Genomic DNA, 20,352 nt, shown 5'->3' with positions numbered 1-20,352 from the left:
TTTTTTTTAGTAGAGACGGGGTTTCACCGTGGTCTCGGTCTCCTGACCTTGTGATCCACCAGCCTCGGCCTCCCAAAGTGCTGGGATTACAGGCGTGAGCCACTGCGCCCGGCCACTTCTCGAATCTTAAGCAACATGAATGAGCTATGTATTAAATATGTGGGCACTGCTTTCTGTTCTGAGATTTAATTGCCCTGTTGTAGGATTCCTCAACCCTGAAGGAAGTGTCCCTGCTTCCCACACAGAATTCTGTATCAGTCTCCGACTCAGTGTGGGGCCTGGAAGGCTCAGCATGGATAAGGTGGCTCCTAGTTAGTCACTTCCCCCACTTCACCATTGCTGTTCAGCCTCCAGTTCTGTCACACACTAGCCAGAAATTTGTATTTCTCTCCAAATCTGGCTCATTAATGAACATTCAGGATTTTGTTGATTCACCAATATTACTTTTGGGGGAAGAGACTGTGCCATAATCTCTTTCTTGTCCTGACTAGCATGTTTTAAAATACATGGCATTAAGTTGTACCTATTCCTTTTTGGTTGCTGCTGGTAATTTTTGTAGTTGTTGCTGTTGTTGTGATTTAATATTACTACTTTTGATTCAGTATATTTTGTATTTGGTTAGGGAGATTGTGTGATCTGATTTATCTTGTTACCATGTTAGCCTACTACACACCTAGGCCATATGGTCTAGCTTGTTGCTTCTAGGCTATAAGCCTCTACAGCAGGTAACTGGACTGTACGGCAGGTATAGCACAGTGGTATTTGTGTATCTACACATAGAAAAGGCACAGTAAAATTATGGTATACAAGATGTAAAATGGCAGTTACCATGAATGGAGCTTGCAGGACTGGAAGTTGCTCTGGATGAATCATTGAGTGGTGAGGGAATGTGAAGGCCTAGGACATTGCTGTGCACTACTGTGGACTTTATGAACCCTGTACACTTAGGCTACTAAATTTATAAAATATATTTTTCTTTCTGCAATAATAAATTAACCTTAGCTTATTGTAACCTTCTTACTTTATAAGCTTAATTTTCTTTAACATTTTTGCTTTTTGTAAAGCTCTTAGCTTAAAACACAAAGACATTGTATAGCTGTACAGAAATACTTTACATCTTTATTCTATAAGCTTTCTCCTATTTTTAATTTCTTTTTTTACTCTTTAAAACTTTTTTGTTAAAAACTAACACACACACACACACACACACACAAGCCTACGTCTACATAGGGACAGGATCATCACTATCACTGTCTTCCTCCTCTACATCGTGTCCCACTGGAAGGTCTTCAGGGGCAGTAACACACATGGAGCTGCCATCTCCTATAACAATGCCCTTCTCCTGGAATACCTCCTGAAGGACCTGCCTAAATCTGTTTTACACTTAACTTTTTTTTAAGTAAGTAGGATTATACTCTAAAGTAACAATAAAAATTATAGTATAGTAAATACATAAACCAGTTACATAGTCATTTATTATCATTATCAAGTATTATGTACTGTATATAATGTACTGTGCTATATTTTATATGACTTTTATATGACATGCTATATTTTTATATGACTATTTTTATATGAGCAGCAGCACACTAGATTTGTTTATACCAGCACCATCAGAAACATATGAGTAATGAGTTGCATTATAATGTTAACAATGGACATTACTAGGTAACGGGAATTTTTCAGCTCCATTATAGTCTTATGGGACCATCACCATATATGCAGTACGTCGTTATCCGAAATGCCATTGTGTGGTGCTTGACGGTACTCAACTGTCAACCTGGTCTTTGTCAGGTATAGCCAGTCTCCCAACTTCACTAACCTGCCCCATCTGAAGGTTGCACCAGGCAGGGAGGATTTCTAGTGCTGCTCAGCTTTGCAGGGCTCAGTGGTTTGGGGAGTCCTCAGAGCACCCTCATTCTGGGGAAGCAAGCAACCAGTTGCCAGATCCCCTTTATACAGCTTTTGCTTAACACACACACACACACACACACACACACCGCTATGTTTCTTTTATCTGCCAGTGTTTTTGCTTCAAAAGTTCATTGCCCTTTCAACATAAATTCCCATAACTATTTCTCAAGTTATAATCTTGCCTTGCCAAAGATTTGCACTGCTGACAGAGATATCTTTCTGAAACCAATATGTAATCATGCCGTCCTTCTGTTTACCAATGTTTGGTCACCCCTCATCACCTTCAGGAAAAAGTCTTATTTTTGAGAACTACGCTAAAACATATCAGTCATAGCCTGGGAGTGTGAGCTCACCAGGGACACTGTCTTCCTTTTGCATCCCCAGTGTGGAGAGTGGTATGTGGCACAGAGTAGGTGCTCTACAAATATTAACAAATAGTAGATGTCTGGTACATCTTTTTTTGAATGAATTTTAGGCTAGTGAGAGTTTACTAGTAAGATTCCAGAATCTCTCTATCATCTGTAAACAACCAATTTAAGTAGCCAACAACAAAAATATCTGTAGTTTGGGTTTTAACATGCTATGCCATTGTGTTCAAATAAGAAGTAATGGCATATAAATGCAAAAACAGTGGGATTGACTGCAAGAAGTGCCAAAAAGAAAGAGGATCTATCTGCCAGGCACATGCCTGTAATTCCAGCACTTTGGGATGCTGAGGCGGACAGATCACTTGAGCTTAGGAGTTTGAGACCAGCCTGGGCATCATGGCGAAACCCTGTCTCTGCTAAAAATACAAAAATTAGCTGGGCGTGGTGGCACATGCCTGTAGTCCCAGCTACTTGGGAGTCTGAGGCAGAAGAATGGCTTGAACCCAGGAGGTCGAGGCTGCAGTGAGCCATGATTGTGCCACTGTACTCTAGTCTGGGCAACAGAGTGAGACCATGTCTAATCAAAGAGAGAATCTAGTCTGTCTTGTCTATCTATATTCCACATTCTACAAGGATTTGTGGTAGCTCATACACAAAATATCACACTATAGTATGCTTCAGATCTGGCGTGAAGGTTTCTGGCTACCAAGTTAAAGAGGGTGACTGAGTTATATAATTCTTATGATTGGAAAGGAGCAAACATTTCTTAACATTGAGCTCTAAAACAAATTTCCTACCTCTATGAGAGGGTTTGAGTGATAGGGTGGACATTATACTGTATACTATTCCTATGCCAAATAAGGTAATATTAATACTTTTTGACAGTTTTTTTTTTTTTTTTTTTTGAGATGGAGTCTCACTCTATCACCCTGGCTGGAGTGCAATGGCGCGTTTTCAGCTCACTGCAAACTCCACCTCCTGGGTTCGAGAGATCTCCTGCCTCAGCCTCCCGAGTAGCTGGGATTACAGGCGCCTGCCACCACGTCCGGCTGATTTTTGTATTTTTAGTAGAGACGGGGTTTCACCACGTTGGCCAGGTTGGTCTCGAACTGCGGACCTCAGGTGATCTGCCCACCTCAGCCCCCCAAAGTGCTGGGATTACAGGCATGAGCCACTGCGCCTAGCCTTTTTTGACAGTTTCTTATGAAATTCACCTGATAATAATGATAAGCCCAACTTGGTGGTGCCAGTTCTGTTCAGAGCTAAGATAATGCCCATCTATGTGGCCTTCTGTTCTTTAGCTTAAATTCAGGGATAGAGCTCTTGGCCTTTTGACTGGTCCAGTAGAGCAGGCATTTTGAGATTGTGCTGTCAGGTGAGGGCCTGAACTGCTGTTTGCTGGGTGACTGGTTGAAGTAGTTGTCTATGCTACAGAGAAACTAAGTGACAGTTGGTCTGAATGACATGATTTGGGGAAAATTAAGGTGTCTAAGTAGGCGAGTTCACTGGATAGAGACGGTAGGAGCACCTGCAGGCAAGGCTAGAAACATCTTGACAGCTACATCAATTAGAAAGTATTGATCAGCTTTTTGTTCACTAGTTATTAAGATTTAAATTTACTGCCAAGGGTGTGCTAAGACAGGCACTTTTGTATATTGCTGGTGGGAGTATAAATTGATAATAAACTTCTTGGAAAGCAATTTGGCAATACATTTCAAGAGCCTTAAAAACATTCATGCCATTTGACCTAGTACTTCTGGGAAAATGTCCCAAGGAAATAATCCTTTTTTTAATAAAAGGTCTAAGCCTCAAATTTTGAGTGTTATTTGTAATGCTTCATTACTTCATTTATAATATCAAGAAATTCAAGGCAATTTAAATGTCCAATAGAAGGAGAATAAACAAACATATTCACTCAAAGGAATATCATGATTTAAGCTAAAATCTTTTGAAGAAGAGAAGGAAAATTCTTAAAATGTTAAATGACAAAAGCAAAAGACAATATAAACAGTAGAAGTTAAACTGGTTTAAAATATGCTTAGAGGAAAAGACTGGTGAGAAATACACTAAATAAATCATTTTGTGTGTGTGTGGATACTAAAGCATTTTTAAGAAAAACACTGTTGACCAGGTTTGGTGGCTCACTCACACCTGTAATCTCAGCACTTTGGGAGGCCGAGGCAGCGGGTGGATGACCTGAGGTCAATTTCAGATGACCTAAAACTCCGCCTCTAACAAAAATACAAAAATTAGCCAGGCATGGTGGTGCATGCCTATAATCCCAGCTACTCAGGAGGCTGAGGCACAAGAATCACTTGGACCTGGGAGGCAGAGGTTGCAGTGAGCCAAGATTGTGCCACTGCACTCCAGCCTGGGCGATAGAACAAGACTGTCTCAAAAAAAGAAAAGAAAAGAAAAACACTGTTAATTTATGTATGGCATTTTTGAAAGGGAGACAAATACAAATTTATATTCCCTAGAGAAGGGTGATTTATAGTGGGGAGGGAATAATTAATAAACCTGTGTTCAGCTGAATTGCAGTTTTTGCCCCTAGACCTTCTAGTTCCATTTGTTTAAAGTTACTCTTAGCACCTGTAATCCCAGCACTTTGGGAGGCTGAGGCGGGCAGATCACGAGGTTGAGAGATCGAGACCATCCTGACCAATATGGTGAAACCCTGTCTCTACTAAAAACACAAAAATGAGCTGGGCATGGTAGCGCATGCCTATGATCCCAGCTACTCGGGAGACTGAGGTAGGAGAATCACTTGAACCCAGGAGGCAGGGGTTGCAGTGAGCCGAAATCATGCCATTGCACTCCAGCCTGGGCGACAAGAGCGAAACTCCATCTGAGAAAAAAAACAACAAAAAAAGTTACTTTAGCTGGGCATGGGGGCTCATGCCTGTAATCTCAGCACTTTGGGAGGCCAAGGCAGGAGAATTGTGTGAGCCTAGGAGTTTGAAACCAGCCTGGGCAACATAGCAAGACCTTGTCTCTATAAAAACTTTTAAAAATTACCTGGGCAGGCCAGGCGCGGTGGCTCACGCCTGTAATCTCAGCACTTTGGGAGGCCGAGGCGGGCGGATCATGAGGTCAGGAGATCGAGACCATCCTGGCCAACATAGTGAAAGCCCATCTCTACTAAAAATACAAAAATTAGCCGGGCATGGTGGCACATGCCTGTAATCCCAGCTACTCGGGAGGCAGAGGCAGGAGAACCCCTTCAACCACGGAGTTGGAGGTTGCAGTGAGCTGAGATCGCCCCACAGCACTCTAGCCTGGCGACAGAGAGAGACGTCTTCAATATATGTTTGTTTTTTTTTTTTTAGTTATCCATGTGTTTTATTAAATCTCTAAAGTTCAGTACTTCTAAAAGATGAGGTCCCTATATACATAATTCTTTGAGAAAATTAGATAGTTTTATAAATTATACTGGTTCCCATTATTTCATATTTTTTTCTTTTTTTTTTATTATTGTACTTTAGGTTTTAGGGTACATGTGCACAATGTGCAGGTTTGTTACATATGTATCCATGTGCCATGTTGGTTTGCTGCACCCATTAAGTCGTCATTTAGCATTAGGTATATCTCCTAATGCTGTCCCTCCCCCCTCCCCCCAACCCACAACAGTCCCTGGAGTGTGATGTTCCCCTTCCTGTGTCCATGAGTTCTCATTGTTCAATTCCCACCTGTGAGTGAGAACATGCGGTGTTTGGTTTTTTGTCCTTGCGATAGTTTACTGAGAATGATGTTTTCCAGTTTCATCCATGTCCCTACAAAGGACGTGAACTCATCATTTTTTATGGCTGCATAGTATTCCATGGTGTATATGTGCCGCATTTTCTTAATCCAGTCTATCGTTGTTGGACATTTGGGTTGTTTCCAAGTCTTTGCTATTGTGAATAGTGCCGCAATAAACATACGTGTGCATGTGTCTTTATAGCAGCATGATTTATAGTCCTTTGGGTATATACCCAGTAATGGGATGGCTGGGTCAAATGGTATTTCTAGTTCTAGATCCCTGAGGAATCACCACACTGACTTCCACAATGGTTGAACTAGTTTACAGTCCCACCAACAGTGTAAAAGTGTTCTTGTTTCTCCACATCCTCTCCAGCACCTGTTGTATCCTGACTTTTTAATGATGGCCATTCTAACTGGTGTGAGATGGTATCTCATTGTGGTTTTGATTTGCATTTCTCTGATGGCCAGTGATGATGAGCATTTTTTCATGTGTTTTATGGCTGCATAAATGTCTTCTTTTGAGAAGTATCTGTTCATGTCCTTTGCCCACTTTTTGATGGGGTTGTTTGTTTTTTTCTTGTAAATTTGTTTGAGTTCATTGTAGATTCTGGATATTAGCCCTTTGTCAGATGAATAGGTTGCAAAAATTTTCTCCCATTCTGTAGGTTGCCTGTTCACTCTGATGGTAGTTTCTTTTGCTGTGCAGAAGCTCTTTAGTTTAATTAGATCCCATTAATCAATTTTGGCTTTTGTTGCCATTGCTTTTGGTGTTTTAGACATGAAGTCCTTGCCCACACCTATGTCCTGAATGGTATTGCCTAGGCTTTCTTCTAGGGTTTTTATGATTTTAGGTCTAACATGTAAGTCTTTAATCCATCTTGAATTAATTTTTGTATAAGGTGTAAGGAAGGGATCCAGTTTCAGCTTTCTACATATGGCTAGCCAGTTTTCCCAGCACCATTTATTAAATAGGGAATCCTTTTCCCATTGCTTGTTTTTGTCAGGTTTGTCAAAGATCAGATAGTTGTAGATATGCGGCATCATTTCTGAGGGCTCTGTTCTGTTCCATTGATCTATATCTCTGTTGTGGTACCAGTACCATGCTGTTTTGGTTACTGTAGCCTTGTAGTATAGTTTGAAGTCAGGTAGCATGATGCCTCCAGCTTTGTTCTTTTGGCTTAGGATTGACTTGGCGATGTGGGCTCTTTTTTGGTTCCATATGAACTTTAAAGTAGTCTTTTCTAATTCTGTGAAGAAAGTCATTGGTAGCTTGATGGGGATGGCATTGAATCTATAAATTACCTTGGGCAGTATGGCCATTTTCACGATATTGATTCTTCCAACCCATGAGCATGGAATGTTCTTCCATTTGTTTGTATCCTCTTTTATTTCATTGAGCAGTGGTTTGTAGTTCTCCTTGAAGAGGTCCTTCACAGCCCTTGTAAGTTGGATTCCTAAGTATTTTATTCTGTTTGAAGCAATTGTGAATGGGAGTTCACTCATGATTTGGCTCTCTGTTTGTCTGTGATTGGTGTACAAGAATGCTTGTGATTTTTGTACATTGATTTTGTATCCTGAGACTTTGCTGAAGTTGCTAATCAGCTTAAGGAGATTTTGGGCTGAGACAATGGGGTTTTCTAGATGTACAATCATGTCATCTGCAAACAGGGACAATTTGACTTCTTCTTTTCCTAATTGAATACCCTTTATTTCCTTCTCCTGCCTGATTGCCCTGGCCAGAACTTCCAGCACTATGTTGAATAGGAGTGGTGAGAGAGGGCATCCCTGTCTTGTGCCAGTTTTCAAAGGGAATGCTTCCAGTTTTTGCCCATTCAGTATGATATTGGCTGTGGGTTTGTCATAGATAGCTCTTATTATTTTGAGATATGTCCCATCAATACCTAATTTATTAAGAGTTTTTAGCATGAAGCGTTGTTGAATTTTGTCAAAGGCCTTTTCTGCATCTATTGAGATAATCATGTGGTTTTTGTCTTTGGTTCTGTTTATATGCTGGATGACATTTATTGATTTGCATATGTTGAACCAGCCTTGCATCCCAGGGATGAAGCCCACTTGATCATGGTGTATAAGTTTTTTGATGTGCTGCTGGATTCGGTTTGCCAGTATTTTATTGAGCATTTTTGCATCAATGTTCATCAAAGATATTGGTCTGAAATTCTCTTTTTTGGTTATGTCTCTGCCAGGCTTTGGTATCAGGATGATGCTGACCTCATAAAATGTGTTAGGGAGGATTCCCTCTTTTTCTATCGATTGGAATAGTTTCAGAAGGAATGGTACCAGTTCCTCCTTGTACCTCTGGTAGAATTCGGCTGTGAATCCATCAGGTCCTGGACTCTTTTTGGTTGGTAAGCTATTGATTATTGCCACAATTTCAGAACCTGTTGTTGGTCTATTCAGAGATTCAACTTCTTCCTGGTTTAGTCTTGGGAGGGTGTATTTGTTGAGGAATTTATCCATTTCTTCTAGATTTTCTAGTTTATTTGCATAGAGGTATTTGTAGTATTCTCTGATGGTAGATTGTATTTCTGTGGGATTGGTGGTGATAACCCCTTTTTCAATTTTTATTGCATCTATTTGATTCTTCTCTTTTTTCTTCTTTATTAGTCTTGCTAGCAGTCTATCAATTTTGTTGATCTTTTCAAAAAACCAGCTCCTGGATTCATTAATTTTTTTGAAGGGTTTTTTGTGTCTCTATTTCCTTCAGTTCTGCTCTGATTTTAGTTATTTCTAGCCTTCTGCTAGCTTCTGAAGGTGTTTGCTCTTGCTTTTCTATTTCTTTTTTTTTTTTTTTTTTTTTTTTGAGACGGAGTCTCGCTCTGTCGCCCAGGCTGGAGTGCAGTGGCGCGATCTCGGCTCACTGCAAGCTCTGCCTCCTGGGTTCACGCCATTCTCCTGCCTCAGCCTCTCCGAGTAGCTGGGACTACAGGCGCCCGCCACCACGCCCGGCTAATTTTTTTTTGTATTTTTAGTAGAGATGGGGTTTCACCGTGGTCTCGATCTCCTGACCTCGTGATCCGCCCGCCTCGGCCTCCGAAAGTGCTGGGATTACAAGCGTGAGCCACTGCGCCCGGCCGCTTTTCTATTTCTTTTAATTGTGATGTTAGGGTGTCAGTTTTGGATCTTTCCTGCTTTCTCTTGTGGGCATTTAGTGCTATAAATTTCCCTCTACACACTACTTTTAGTGTGTCCCAGAGATTCTGGTATGTTGTGTCTTTGTTCTCGTTGGTTTCAAAGAACATCTTTATTTCTGCCTTCATTTCATTCTGTACCCAGTAGTCATTCAGGAGCAGGTTGTTCAGTTTCCATGTAGTTGAGTGGTTTTGAGTGAGTTTCTTAATCCTGAGTTCTAGTTTGATTGCACTGTGGTCTGAGAGACAGTTTGTTATAATTTCTGTTCTTTTACGTTTGCTGAGGAGAGCTTTACTTCCAACTATGTGGTCAATTTTGGAATAGGTGTGGTGTGGTGCTGAAAAAATGTATATTCTGTTGATTTGGGGTGGAGAGTTCTGTAGATGTCTATTAGGTCCACTCTGTGCAGAGCTGAGTTCAATTCCTGGATATCCTTGTTAACTTTCTGTCTCGTTGATCTGTCTAATGTTGACAGTGGGGTGTTAAAATCTCCCATTATTATTGTGTGGGAGTTTAAGTCCCTTTGTAGGTCACTCAGTACTTGCTTTATGAATCTTGGTGCTCCTGTGTTGGGTGCATATATATTTAGGATAGTTAGCTCTTCTTGTTGAATTGATCCCTTTACCATTATGTAATGGCCTTCTTTGTCTCTTTTGATCTTTGTTGGTTTAAAGTCTGTTTTATCAGAGACTAGGATTGCAACCCCTGCCTTTTTTTGTTTTCCATTTGCTGATAGATCTTCCTCCATCCCTTTATTTTGAGTTTATGTGTGTCTCTGCATGTGAGATGGGTTTCCTGAATACAGCACACTGATGGGTCTTGACTCCTTATCCAGTTTGCCAGTCTATGTCTTTTAATTGGAGCATTTAGCCCATTTACATTTAAAGTTAATATTGTTATGTGTGAATTTGATCCTGTCATTATGATGTTAGTTGGCTATTTTGCTCGTTAGTTGATGCAGTTTCTTCCTAGCCTCGATGGTCTTTACAATTTGGCATGTTTTTGCAGTGGCTGGTACCGGTTGTTCCTTTCCATGTTTAGTGCTTCCTTCAGGAGCTCTTTTAGGGCAGGCCTGGTGGTGACAAAATCACTCAGCATTTGCTTGTCTGTAGAGTATTTTATTTCTCCTTCACTTAGGAAGCTTAGTTTGGCTGGATATGAAATTCTGGGTTGAAAATTCTTTTCTTTAAGAATGTTGAATATTGGCCCCCACTCTCTTCTGGCTTGTAGAGTTTCTGCCTAGAGATCAGCTGTTAGTCTGATGGGCTCCCTTTGTGGGTAACCTGATCTTTCTCTCTGGCCGCCCTTAACATTTTTTCTTTCATTTCAACTTTGGTGAATCTGACAATTATGTGTCTTGGAGTTGCTCTTGTCGAGGAGTATCTTTGTGGCGTTCTCTGTATTTCCTGAATCTGAATGTTGGCCTGCCTTGCTAGATTGGGGGAGTTCTCCTGGATAATATTCTGCAGAGTGTTTTCCAACTTGGTTCCATTCTCCCCATCATTTTCAGGTACACCAATCAGACGTAGATTTGGTCTTTTCACATAGTCCCAAATTTCTTGGAGGCTTTGTTCGTTTCTTTTTATTCTTTTTTCTCTAAACTTCCCTTCTCGCTTCATTTCATTCATTTCATCTTCCATCACTGATACCCTTTCTTCCAGTTGATCGCATCGGCTCCCAAGGCTTCTGCAATCTTCGCGTAGTTCTCGAAACTTGGCTTTCAGCTCCATCAGCTCCTTTAAGCCCTTCTCTCCATTGGTTATTCTAGTTATCCATTCGTCTAATTTTTTTTCAAAGTTTTTAACTTCTTTGCTATTGTTTTGAATTTCCTCCCGTAGCTCGGAGTAGTTTGATCGTCTGAAGCCTTCTTCTCTCAACTCGTCAAAGTCATCCTCCGTCCAGCTTTATTCCGTTGCTGGTGAGGAACTGCGTTCCTTTGGAGGAGGAGAGGTGCTCTTCTTTTTAGAGTTTCCAGTTTTTCTGCTCTGTTTTTTCCCCATCTTTGTGGTTTTATCTACTTTTGGTCTTTGATGATGGTGATGTACAGCTGGGTTTTTGGTGTGGAGGTCCTTTCTGTTTGTTAGTTTTCCTTCTACCAGACAGGACCCTCAGCTGCAGGTCTGTTGGAGTTTGCTAGAGGTCCACTCCAGACGCTGTTTGGCTGGGTGTCAGCAACAGTGGCTGCAGAACAGTGGATTTTCGTGAGACCACAAATTCAGCTGTCTGATAGTTCCTCTGGAAGTTTTGTCTCAAGAGGAGTACCTGGCCGAGTGAGGTGTCAGTCTGTCCCTACTGGGGGGTGCCTCCCAGTTAGGCTGCTCAGGGGTCAGGGACCCACTTTAGGAGGCAGTCTGTCCGTTCTCAGATCTCCAGCTGCATGCTGGGAGAACCACTACTCTCTTCAAAGCTGTCAGACAGGGACATTTAAGTCTGCAGAGGTTCCTGCTGAATTTTTGTTTGTCTGTGCTCTGCCCCCAGAGGTGGAGCCTACAGAGGCAGGCAGGCCTCCTTGAGCTGTGGTGGGCTCCACCCAGTTCGAGCTTCCTGGCTGCTTTGTTTACCTAAGCAAGCCTGGGCAATGGTGGGTGCCCCTCCCCCAGCCTTGCTGCCACCTTGCAGTTTGATCTCAGACTGCTGTGCTAGCAATCAGCGAGATTCCGTGGGCATAGGACCCTCCAAGCCAGGTGCGGGACACAATCTCCTGGTGTGCCGTTTTCCAAGCCCATTGGAAAAGCGCAGTATTAGGGTGGGACTGACCCGATTTTCCAGGTGCCGTCTGTTACCCCTTTCTTTGACTAGGAAAGGGAATTCCCTGACCCCTTGTGCTTCCCGAGTGAGGCAATGCCTCGCCCTGCTTCGGCTCGCGCACAGTGCGCTTCACCGACTGTCCTGCACCCACTATTTGGCACTCCCTAGTGAGATGAACGCGGTACCTCAAACGGAAATGCAGAAATCAACTGTCTTCTGTGCCGCTCACGCTGGGAGCTGTAGACTGGAGCTGTTCCTATTCGGCCATCTTGGCTCCACCCCGTTTGTTTGTTTTTTAAATTGGTTTCTAGAGGAAATCCACAACTACGTATTGTCCCATCTAAGTGTGATCTGGCTAAATATATTCACTACATGTTTGACTTACTAATTAGCTTTGTTAGCTGTATTACAAAATTATATAACCAGGTTTTGTAGTTCATTTATACATTTATTTATGTATTTATTTACTTTTACTCATTTATGTATTCTGAGACAGGGCCTCACTCTGTCACCCAGGCTGGAGTGCAATGGCATGATCACAGCTCACTGCAGCCTCAACCTCCCAAACTCAAGCAATCCTCTTGCCTCAGCCTCCCTAGAGCTGGGACTAGAGGCATACGCTACCATGGCGAACTAATATGTTTTTTATTTTTAGTAGAGACGAGGTCTCACTGTGTTGTGCAGGATGGTCTGGAACTCCTAGACTCAAGCAATTCTCCTGCTTCAGCCTCCCAGAGTGTTGGGATTACAGGTGTGAGCCACTGCTCCTCGCCATTTATTTTTTTAGTAACAGCTTCGTTAAGATATAACTCACTGCCAGGTGTGGTGGCTCATGCCTGTAATCCCAGCACTTTGGGAATCCGAGACAGGCTGATCAGCTGAGGTCAGGAGTTCAAGACCAGCCCAGCCAATATGGTGAAGCCCTGTCTCTACCAAAAATACAAAAACTTAGCCAGCGATGGTCGCACATGCCTGTAGTCCCAGCTACTTGGGAGGCTGAGGCACAAGAATCACTTGAACCTGGGAGGTGGAGGTTGCAGTGAGCTGAGATTGCACCACTGCACTCTAGCCTGGGTGACAGAGTGAGACTCTGTCTCAAAAAATAAATAAATAAAATAATCAAAGATGATTCCAGTGTTACAACTCGAGGACATTGGGAGGATAATTGTGCCAGGGCTTGTAATGAACAAGGTGATCAAAAAAAAAAGGTTTTAAAGACAGTCTTTTATGTTATGCTTGTTGGCAAAATATTCAAGTAGATAATAAAAGATACCTAACTTAACCATTAGATAGTGTATCAAGTCTGATGTCCATGAGCTTCCAGCACTCATTAGACGTGAATAGGATTGATTTCTCATCCTTTGTTTCCTATTTGTTTTGAAACCCATATTGTAAAATGAGTCTTATTTTAAAGATTAGATAGTGGTTTTGCTTTCTCCATCTATACAGTAAGTATAAAAAATACTGTACTTGGTCAGTGGTTTTGAGAGGTTTAAGAAAGGTACCTGGATCCCATGGTTTTGTAATACCATTAAAAATATTATTGTTTTTAGGGAGAAAACTTTGTTTTAATGCGGACTACATTGAAAACTTAGTGTGTATAGCAATATAGACACCTTTCAGTTGCTCAAGATCGTTTTGGCTCTAAACATTTCAGTTGGAATGTTTTAGAAAATATATTATATATTGAAATTCAGTACAGTACATTTATTTATCCATCCTAAAATTTCTTTCAGGAATTGTTCCATCTTCTGTTGTCCTGACTTCTTTCCAGGTGATGTCAAGAGTTTTTCTAATATGGGCAGTAACACATAGCGTCAAAGAGGTAAGTGTTTATATGGACTAAAATAATGTCAACACTAACAAACACTAGTCAACTTTTCTGATTCACATGTTTGTTATGGCTAAAGAGTTCCAGGTCATGTCAATATAGCTGAGATAAAGCTCACATTCACTGTAGGAGCTGGGTTAATAGTGGGAAACATATCCCAGATATGCAGTGTTGTTAAAGAGAAGACTGATTAAATGGTAAAGTCCTGTAATCTGAGTTCTCATGGAGGTTCAGATGGTGTGGATGTGGTCTGCAACTCAGTTATATTTTTCTGATACCTTGTTCGTATCATGTTGCCCAGGCCGCTCTCGAACTCCTGAGCTCAAGCGATCTGCCTGCCTCAGTCTCCCAAAATTCTAGGATTTCAGGCATGAGCCACCACACCTGGCCCAAGTCATCATTTTAAACCTATACAGTAGTTCCCTCTTATCCTAGGGGAATACATTCCAAAACCCCCACTGGATACCAGAAACCGTGGATAGCACACAACCCGATTGCTGCTGACCGAAACACGTTTCTGTCTTCTACCCGCAAATGTAATGCCTTTTACATATTTACTAAGCATTTATCATGCCCCGTGGCTGCAACTTTTGCAGTTTGAGGTTCACCAGCAAAACTAGCACAAATTTTTTTCCTTCTTCACAATTTCACAAATAGAAGATTTGTTTCTACTGTAGGTCTTAGCAACTTTAGCATACAGTTTGTTTTGTTTCGTTATTAAGCTGAGAACTTTTACTGTCTTGCTTCAAGGAAGTTCTTTATGGCTCCTCTTTGACATATCTGAATTGCCAGCATCACTACTCTTGCATTTTGGGGCTGTTTTTAAATAAAATAAGGGTTACTTGAACACAAGCACTGATAACCAAGTTAGCTACTAAGTGATTAATGGGCCAGTAGCATATACAGTGTGGATACACTGGACAAAGGGAAGATTTGTGTCCTAGGTGGGATACAGTGGGACAGCATGAGATTTCATCATGCTGCTGAGAACAGTGCACAACTTAAGAATTAGGAATTGTTTCTTTCTGGAATTTTCCATTTAATATTTTTGGACTGTGGTTGACCAGGCGTAACAGAAACTACAGAAAGCGAAACTCCAGATAAGCAAGGACTGTGATATTTCTTCCTCTCATACTTTTGTGTAGATACCATTTCCTTTTCATTTTAACCAACAACTCATAATTTTATCTTCCAATAGTCTCCAATGACCTAAAACTTCTTCCTAGTAGTAACTCATTTACATTCTTAAATAGATAATTATGTACTTTCAGTAATTAAGTGCTAGGTACATGAAGTCAAAGTATTGTTCACTATGAAATATCCAATCACTTTGCCAATATAGTCAAATATTAATTGTCCAGGTGCTAATCTACCAGTTGATAGATTCTTCATGGGCTCTGCTTCCTCCCTTCCACTTAGTGACCACTCCTTGGCTTATGAGCACATCTGCCAAAGCAGGTAGACAGGTACGTCAAAAATGCTTTACAACTCAAATCAAGCAATTCTATTAGTCAAGTTGCTGTTAGCAACATTTGCCAGGATTTCCTGGGTAGATCATTGAAACTGGTTGGCTTGCAAAGCTATTAAATGTCTCTGTGGATTATAGGTACATGGACTTGGTGTCATCCTCCATAACCATGCTGCCTGCCAGATGCAAAGGACTTAACATGTAACAGACACTTTCACATACATTATCACATTTGAGCTTTACAGTAATTTGTTATATACTCATTACATTTCCATATTCAAAATTGTTTCTCTACAACTAGAGTGACTGAATTTCTGCTAACATTAACATATCATTTTCTTTACCTGCTGAAAAAAAAAAAGGAAAAGAAAAAAGGCATATCATTTTCTAAAGAATGTAGTACATTCTCATTCATGGTTTTGTTTAGAGCAGTAGGTGCCCTCCATCCCTGCCCTACGTCTTCGACAGCTAACTTGAAAAGCCTGTTGCTGTGGCCCCTCAGAGGCCAGTGCTTACTATCTGTCACCTTGAAAAGGCTGTTGTTGTGGCCCCTCAGAGGCCAGTGCTTGCTCTCTGTCAGCTGTTACCTGGACCCTTCTCTTGGCCAAATGCTATTTTTCCTGCCTTGGAGTTTCATATTAGCTATAATTCAATTTGTTCTGTACAACATCACATATGACTTCTGTTCTTCGATTTCCGGAAGCATCTTAAAAATATCTTTGTTTTCCTTAATATTCAACTCTGCTTACTTTAATGGTGGGAACTGTATAATTAATGCATAAGGAAATTGACCTTAGAAATAACTGCTTAATCACATATATCTCACTTTCTTGTAGTAATGTTCAAATTCTTTTCACACTACTATCATTTCTCAGTTTCTTTTTATATCATATTCCCCTCTAAAGTGGACAAGAATTCTTTCTTTTAATCACATTACATGTGAATTTGGACTCCTGCTCCACCCCCTCTGCCTTGCGCATTTCCTTTGCGCATCTCCCTTGTGCATCTCCCTTGTTTTACTGTACCTGTACATGATGTGTTAGGGTGTAGCCTATGTAACCTTTTCAAACTAGACTCTACTTTTTTCACATGAGTATATTTCCTTTTAAGAAGCCCTATGGGACATGCATCATTGCTTCTCGTTTTAATTCTCTACCCCATGGAATGCTAGTCACATAAATGTCATCACATACATTGTGAAACTAAAAAGTGATCAGATGGTTTTCTCTTATGGATAAGGATCTACCCATCAGCTAGTGTGACACCTTGATCAGCAGGATATTAATGAAAAAATTTGAATCAATACACAGAGGCAAGAAAAGAAAAAAAGAATTGTGATCCATATGTTCAAATGCTTTTCCTTGACCTAACATAGCAAATACCCCATCCACCTTTTTCCTTTCCAAGAGACCATATAAATGAACAAACAAAAGCCCTGGCATAACAAGTCAGCTGTGTGCCGCCCGCTTCTGGCTTGCTGCTGGGCTTTGTGACACTTAAGTTACCATTCTCACCAACTTTTCAGCAGCATGCTTACAAAAATCTTGTAATTAGTGTTTAAGAAAGTAACCTCCAGTTTTTTATAATAGCATTGGTGCTTGTTTGATATGTTATAGTTTACAGAGGGCTTTATTAAAGTATGTTATGATCATTCTCTCTTAACAACCATGCCTTGAAATAGGTAGCTTGTAGTCTCCATTTAGAGTTTGGAAGCTACAGCAGCAAAGTGACTATTGCACACCTAACAAATGGCAGAGTCAAGATTGGATTCTAAATCCAGGGTCTTTCTGCTGCATCAGAGCTGCCACCTTCTCACCCTTTAAAAACATGATGATGGCCGGGCACAGTGGCTCACACTTGTGATCTCAGCACTTTGGGAGGCTGAGGCAGGAGTTCAACACCAGCCGGGGCAACATAGTGAGACCTCATCTCTACAAAACAAAAAACAAGAAAACCTGACGTAAACATATTTTTAACTTTTGTTGTGCTAACTTCTCTCACTCCCCTATGGAGTAGAAATGCCTGTGTAAGATCCATAGGTGCTTTTCCTCCTCAACAGTTCCACCATGCCATATTCACATTAGGATATGATTCTCCTGCTAAATCATCTGTACATCAGATGTACACATCAATTGTGGGCCCTAGGTGCTTATCTGCAACACATTGCTTCTCTGTTTTTTTACTGCTCAAGTGCTCTGAGATGAATCCTTCCAATTAGCCTTTCCCCTTAAAAGTTCTAAGACTCTTTCTCAAACCAGGATGTATGCACTATTTGGACCAGAATCACCCAGAGAGCTTATTAAAAACACATATTCCAGGACGCACCTTACACTTGATACAGAATGTCTAGGAGTGGGACCAGGGAATCTGAATTTTTATTAGGCTTCTCAAATAATTTTAAGAATTCCAAGGTTTGAGAAGTGATCTAAGATACCTATGTGTTGTGCTGTAATTTTTGTGACCTTCCCTTCTTAATTTAATTTACTTTTCTACTTAGTTTACTTGAAGCCTAACCCAATCTCAGCATCTCTTTTCTAACTCCAAGAGCCATTGTTTCATTCTTGAAGAATGAAAACCTTGGAGTTCCCTTAAACTGCTAAGCAAAGATACTGTGGAATTTCTGGTGCTCTGTCCAAAATCCAACGTCTTTGCTGATGACTAGGTAAGAGGAAGCTTGAGGAGCCTGCCTTAAGGCAGAGGAAGATCTGAAATCATTGCACTGAAGAAGCAAGACTGACTTTGGTTTGTTTTTAAGAGAGAGGCCCAAGGAATCCAGCTCCCTCACACTGGGGTGGAGTTGCTGGGAAGGGTCTGTAGCGGGCATGTGCTTCATGCTGTGGGCCAGAGCCGTCAAGGAGATCGCTTCACAGAGCCGTCAGGGAGATCTCTTCATGGAGCCTCAGGGAGATCTATTCACAGAGCTGTCAGGGAGACCTCTTCACAGAGCTGTCAGGGAGATGGGTTCAGAGGCCATTCCCACCTGAGGTAACACAGTGCCGACACCTCTTCCTGGGATTCCTCAAAAGTGTCACCTCACCTGGACGGTTTTATTCTTTTCTAGGTAATTAGTATTCTAGAACGTGGAGGCTTAGCACCCAAAATTTAGGTAAAGGGTTGATGAGTTTGGACTTTAACATTAACCTTGCAACTTAGGATGAAGCACTTCAACTTGCCGAGTCTTGTTTTTCTCATCTGTAAAATAATAATACTAATATCTGCCCTGTCTGCTATACTGCAGTTTTTGTGAAGATGAAGTGAGAAGGATATATGAGAACAAGGTGGCAGTTATCGAGAGAGAACTCAAGGTCTCCAGCATGCAGGTTTTCACTGAGCAGCTTCTGAAACCCTTACAAAGCAGCCAGCGGCTTTTGTGCAGAGGAGTGCCACTTCCTTCAGAGAGAGAACACGGTTTTCCTTTCTTCCTCTTTCCCTCTTCCTTTCCACTCTTGGAGAAGCCAAAACACCAGATACATAATGTCCTAATGCCCCTGCTCCTGGACGTGTTTTGGTTGTTGGGGTTTTTCCTCCCTGCTGGGTCCTCCAGCTGGGTCACAGTGTGCTCGTGTTCTTCCCGCCTCTGAGGCCGCTTCCCTGGTTGGCGTGTCTCCTGTGGCCGCACGCCTTCTGTGTTATCCCTGATGGCTGTGTTGTGGACTTCCCAGCATGCGCTATCTGTGAACATGGTGTCATGGTGAGGCAGAAAGGCAGCTTCTTATCCCCATCATTCAGATGAGGAGATGAGATGCTGTGTCAGGGGCACGTTCATTTCTTCCTTGGGCCCTGCGCTTGGACCAAAGCCGTGCCATCCTGTCATCTAGCCTCAGTGCCCTTTCCACAGTGACACTGCAGCTCAGTTAGCAAAGGCCATTGAGTTACGTTCAGTATCCTTTGTCCCCCCTAAAAGCTGAATGTCTAAAATCCTCCACCCTACTCCATCTATTTGGTTACTTTCTATTTTAAATATTCTTGTAGGTGGATTTACATCACCTTCGTTTTAAAATAGCACCTCTCTTAAAGGTAAAAAAAAAAAAAAAAGCCTCCTTATTTGATTGTTAATCAGACTGTCAAACTTGAGGCAGCTCCTAGACAAATGTAGCAGCACTTAGTGGCATTTCCACTTAAAGATTGTGTTAGTTATCTCATAGCTAGCTGGATCCTTTTGCTGTTACCTATATTTAGCATAGATGGTTTTGGCAAAATCAGAATGTCTATTTTTCTCTCAGTGTTTTTCTGCCTGTCCCCTTCCAACATTTTCCTTGTACTGTGTATGAAGATTTTATTTCAAAATATTGAAAAAATATTTAGATCTTTTAGGTTCAGTGTAGATTCACTTCTCTCTCTCTCTCTCTTTTTTTTTTTTTTTTTGTTTGGAGACAGGGTCCTGCTCTGTCATCCTGTCATCACCCAGGCTGGAGTGCAGTGACACAATCATCTCACTGCAGTCTCAAACTCCTGGGATCAAGCTATTCTCCAGCCTCGGCCTCCTGAGTAGCTGAGACTACAGGTGCACACCACCACACTCAGTTGATTTTTTTATTATTTATTTATTTATTTTTGTAGAGGCACGGTCTCAAACTGTTGCCCAGGCTCGTTTCCAATTCCTAGCCTCACACAATCCTCCTGCCTCGGCCTCCCAGAGTGCTGGAGTTACAGGCATGAGCCACCACACCGGCCAAGAGTGGGCTCACTTCTGTCATCCCATGTTGCATCTTTCTCCTGTTGTCTTAGTTCCTTTATAGCCTTTGAAAAATTCCACCAGAACTCAGTTGTTTTTTAAAATATAATATCCCCGATGATAATTAAGTTAGTTACATGTAAAAGAAAGAAAGAGAAAGCAAGCAAGCGTCTTCTTAAACCACAGAATCCAATGTTACCACCACTTTATACAGTACTTTATACAGAACCTCTTTGTCAAGTAATAGTTGGATAGGTTCCAAGCTCAGCAAAATCAGGAAATTGGTTTCACTTGTCTTTAATGTTAATCTTTTTCTGCTCTGGGCTCACCTCCACTGCACCCTGTGCCCTCCTCCCCATGGTGACTCTGCTCCTGCAAACACCTAGACATGGGAAGCTTCTCAGGGCCTTTTTTTTGGCTCTCTCACCTCAAGGGCTAAAATCTGATATGCACC

At 41.5% G+C, this 20,352-nt stretch overlaps 1 protein-coding gene across 2 annotated transcripts in view; it reads left to right on the top strand.

Annotated features, from left to right (window-relative positions):
* HACD2 (3-hydroxyacyl-CoA dehydratase 2) overlaps positions 1–20,352 on the top strand; it is a 104,685-nt gene that overhangs the window by 53,139 nt on the left and 31,194 nt on the right. For both annotated transcript variants that reach the window (XM_055258974.2, XM_055258973.2), the window contains one exon: positions 13,661–13,749. In XM_055258974.2, coding sequence (XP_055114949.1) covers positions 13,661–13,749 — 89 coding nt within the window. The remainder of the gene's footprint in view (positions 1–13,660; positions 13,750–20,352) is intronic.

The sequence above is a fragment of the Symphalangus syndactylus genome, chromosome 21, assembly GCF_028878055.3.
Source record: "Symphalangus syndactylus isolate Jambi chromosome 21, NHGRI_mSymSyn1-v2.1_pri, whole genome shotgun sequence".
NCBI lineage: Eukaryota > Metazoa > Chordata > Mammalia > Primates > Hylobatidae > Symphalangus > Symphalangus syndactylus.
Note: the sequence above shows the minus strand (reverse complement) of the source record. Positions and strands in the feature narration are given on the sequence as shown.